General features: G+C 66.6%; 1 protein-coding gene across 1 annotated transcript; it reads right to left on the bottom strand.

The window, feature by feature from the left end:
* Positions 1-352: 352 nt before the first annotated feature.
* On the bottom strand, positions 353-3,924 carry LOC120499471 (tRNA (guanine-N(7)-)-methyltransferase-like; the record flags this gene model as incomplete). The annotated part of the gene is made up of 4 exons (XM_039703232.1): positions 3,700-3,924; positions 3,349-3,479; positions 2,811-2,995; positions 353-765 (listed from the first exon to the last, which is right to left on the bottom strand). Coding segments are annotated over exons 1-4 (833 nt in total), but the record flags the coding sequence as incomplete, so codon positions are not given.
* Between the last annotated feature and the right edge of the window lie 186 nt (positions 3,925-4,110).

The following is a 4,110-nucleotide window of genomic DNA, read 5'->3' as shown; positions in this document are numbered from 1 at the left end:
GAAGCCCAAACTCCACTCAGTGACAGCCCGGCACCCTAAAACGCGCTGGTGACACCCCCAGAACCCCTCTCGGTGACACCCCCAGAACCCCCGAACTCCCCCGGTGACCCCCAAACCCCAGTGACACCGCTGGCACCCCAAATCCTCAGTGACACCCCCAAACCCCTGAGCCCCCCAGAATCCCCCCAGTGACACTCCCGGCACCCCAGAACCTCCCCGGTGACCCCCCCGGTACCCCAAATTCCCGGTGACCCCCCCGTGACCCCCACTCCGGCCGCAGCCCCCGGGGGTGCTTTGGGGGTGCCGGGGCCGGTCCCGGGGGGCACACGCGGCTCCCCCACCCCCCCGGTACCGGATTCCCGGGAATTCCCGGCCGGCAGCACCGGAAAGCCCCCGGAGCGGGGGGGGGCGGCACCGCCACCGCGGGGCTTTCTGCGATGGGGAAACTGAGGCAGGACCGGCGCCAGGCTCGGGGCCGGGGCCATTCCCGGCACCGGGACCGCCCCGAGCAGCCGTGGCGACGTTTGGCGGCTTTATTGGAAACGCGGCGGCGGCAGCGGGGGGGTCACGGCGCCGCGGGGGGGTCGGGGCGGCGGCGGAACACGGCGGTGCAGGGGGGGCGCCGGGGGTCTCAGGGGTCTGGGGGCTCACCCCGGGGCGCAGCACGTAGCCGTACTCGGCCAGCATGGCCGGGCTGATGATTCTCCACTTGTGCTTGGTGCGCTTGAAGTGGGGGTCAGGGAACAGGAAAAACAGCTTGGAGAGCTGGGGGGCAAGGGGGCAGCACCAGGGGGGGGTCAGCGCCCTGGCACTGCCCCCCCAGAGCCCCCCAGACCCCCCAAACCCACTGTGAGTGCAGCTCGGCCCAGGGGGGTGGGGGTCCCGTGGGATGGGCAGGGGGGTCCTGAGGGGGTCCCAGGGGTGTTGTGGGGGACCTGTGCCACCCCCAGTGTCACCCCAAAACCTCCAGTGTCACTCCAAAACCTCCAGTGCCACCCCCAGTGCCACCCCACACCCCCCAGTGCCCCCCAATTGCCCCCCAGAGGGGTCCTGGGGGCTGAGGGGTGCCCCTGGGAGGGGAGGGGGATTCAGGGGGGGTTCAGGTGCTCCACAGGGCCCCGAGGGTTTGGGGGTGTCTCAGAGGACACAGAAGCACCAGGGAATGTTGGGGAGAAGCTGCAGGTTTTGGGGGTCTCAGGGTGGGTTCAGAGCACACAGGAATTTCAGGGACTGCTGGGTTTGAGGCCTCTCAGGGGGCACAGAAACTTCAGGAAGTTTTGGGGGGGTCCTGTGAGTTTGGGGTCTCTCAGGGTTGGTCGGAGCACAGAAATCCCAGGGACTGTTGGGTTTGGGGCTCTCAGGGTGGCTCAGAGGACAAAAATTTCCCTGACTGCTCAGTTTGGGGGTCTCAGAGTGGGTTCAGAGCACAGAAATCCCAGGGACTGTTGGGTTTGGGGGTCTCAGGGTGGCTCAGAGCACACAGAAGTTTCTGTGACTGTTGGGTTTCGGGGATTTGAAGCTCTCAGGGATGGGTTCAGAGGACAGAAATCTCCCTGCCCGCTGGGTTTGGTGCTCTCAGGGTGGCTCAGAGCACACAGAAATTTCCCTGCCCGTTTTGTTTGGGGGTATTGGGGTGGCTCAGAGCACACAGACGTTTCTGTGACTGCTGGGTTTTGGGGTTTGTGGCTCTCAGGGTGGCTCAGAGATCAGAAATCCCAAAGATTGTTGGGTTTGGTGCTCTCAGAGTGGGCTCAGAGCACAGAAATCCCAGGGACTGTGGGGTTTGGGGCTCTCAGGGATGGGTTCAGAGGACAGAAGTTTCCCTGCCTGTTGGGTTTGGGGGGTCTCAGAGCACATAGAAGTTTCTGTGACTGTTGGGGTTTGGGGGTCTTGGGGTGGCTCAGAGTACTCAGCAGCCCTCCTGCCTGTTGGGTTTGTGGCTCTCAGGGTGGCTCAGAGCACAGAAATCTCAGGGATTGTTGGGTTTGGGGGTATTGGGGTGGTTCAGAGCACAGAAATCTCAGGGATTGTTGTGTTTGTGGCTCTCAGGGTGGCTCAGAGATCAGAAATCCCAAAGATTGTTGGGTTTGGTGCTCTCAGAGTGGGCTCAGAGCACAGAAATCCCAGGGACTGTGGGGTTTGGGGCTCTCAGGGATGGGTTCAGAGGACAGAAGTTTCCCTGCCTGTTGGGTTTGGGGGGTCTCAGAGCACATAGAAGTTTCTGTGACTGTTGGGGTTTGGGGGTCTTGGGGTGGCTCAGAGTACTCAGCAGCCCTCCTGCCTGTTGGGTTTGTGGCTCTCAGGGTGGCTCAGAGCACAGAAATCCCAAGGATTGGTGCTCTCAGGGTGGCTCAGAGCACACAGAAGTTTCTGTGACTGTTGGGTTTCGGGGATTTGAAGCTCTCAGGGATGGGTTCAGAGGACAGAAATCTCCCTGCCTGTTGGGTTTGGGGGGTCTCAGAGCACATAGAAGTTTCTGTGACTGTTGGGGTTTGGGGGTCTTGGGGTGGCTCAGAGTACTCAGCAGCCCTCCTGCCTGTTGGGTTTGTGGCTCTCAGGGTGGCTCAGAGCACAGAAATCTCAGGGATTGTTGGGTTTGGGGGTATTGGGGTGGTTCAGAGCACAGAAATCTCAGGGATTGTTGTGTTTGTGGCTCTCAGGGTGGCTCAGAGGACAGAAATCCCAGGGATTGTTGGGTTTGGGGGTATTGGGGTGGCTCAGAGCACACAGAATTCCCCCTGCCCGCTGTGTTTGGGGGTCTCAGGGCTCCCAGCCGCCCCCCGCCCGCTGCCCCGGCGGCCGGGCCCCACCTGAGCCCTGTGGAAGAAGTGGGGCAGGTGCTTCATGGCGTTGCCCCTGACGCACGCCACGTTGCCGAAGCGGCCGGGCTGCGCCGCCCGCAGCGCCCGCAGCCGGGCCTGGGTGAAGGCGGCCACCTTGGCCCGCAGCTCCAGCCCCAGCGCCAGCGAGCGCGGGAAGAGATCGGCCAGAGCCACTGCGGGGGGGAGGGGAGGGAGGGGAGAGGGAGAGGGAGGGAAGGGAGGGGGAGAGACAGCCCCGAGGGAGAGCCCCGCGGCACCGCCTGCCCGCCGGGCCCTCCGTGCCCCGACTGTGCCCCTCCCTGCCCTCCTCGCCCCCGGTGCCCCCTCGCCCCCAGCCCAACGTGCCCCCCCAGCAGCCCCCGGTACCCCCGGGCTCACCCACACCACGGGATGGGCAGGGGGGTCCCGAAGGTCCTCAGGGGGTCCCAGGGGTGTCGTGGGGGGATCTGTGCCCCAGCGCCACCCCAAACCCCCAGTGCCACCCTCAGTGCCCACCCCGGTGCCCGCCCCGGTGCCCCGGGCTCACCGAGCAGCCCCCCGTAGCCGCACCCCACATCTGCGAACTCCACGCGGGCCGGGGGGGTCCCGGGGGGGGCGTCGGGAGGGAAGAAGCTCGGGAACAGCGAGGCCCAGTCCATGTCCTGAGGGCGGGAGGGGCTGCGGGCACCGGGCCGTCACCGCCCGGGAACCGGAGCGGGCACCGGGGGGCACGGCGGGACCGGGAGGGGATGGGGAGGGGACGGGGACCCAGCCCGGCTGCTCCAGGCGGCCGCGGGGCCCCACGGGGCCGTCCCGGGGTCCCGGGGCTCCCAGGGCCGGGTGTTACCGGGGGGGTTCCGGGCTGTCCCGGGCGGTTCCCGGGGGTCCCCGCACTCACTAGCACAGGGTGTGGTCGGCCAGCGGGTTCGAGTGCGCGCGCTGCCGGTAGAAGCGTTTCTGTGGCGGCGCCGCGGCCTCCTCGTCCCGCTCCGCCGCCGCCATGCCGGCACCGCGCGGCGCGTTAGTGACGTCACGGCGCGGCGCGGGGTTGTGACGTCATGGGCGAGCTGTCAAGGAGGCGAGACTTGGCGGGAGTTCACAGCGCCCCCTGGCGGCCCGGCGCCGCTCCCAGTGCTCCCAGTACAACCAGTGCTCCCAGCTCCCCCCAGTGCTTCCAGTGCTCCACTCCAGTGCTCCCAGTTCCTCCCAGTGGCCCCAGTGGCCCCCAGTCCCTCTCCAGTCCCCCCCATTCCCCCCCAGTCCCCTCCAGTGCCCCCAGTCCCCCCAGTCACTCCCCAGTCCCCCCAGT

Source organism: Passer montanus, unplaced genomic scaffold (assembly GCF_014805655.1).
Source record: "Passer montanus isolate IOZ18808 unplaced genomic scaffold, ASM1480565v1 scaffold161, whole genome shotgun sequence".
Taxonomy (NCBI): domain Eukaryota; kingdom Metazoa; phylum Chordata; class Aves; order Passeriformes; family Passeridae; genus Passer; species Passer montanus.
Note: the sequence above shows the minus strand (reverse complement) of the source record. Positions and strands in the feature narration are given on the sequence as shown.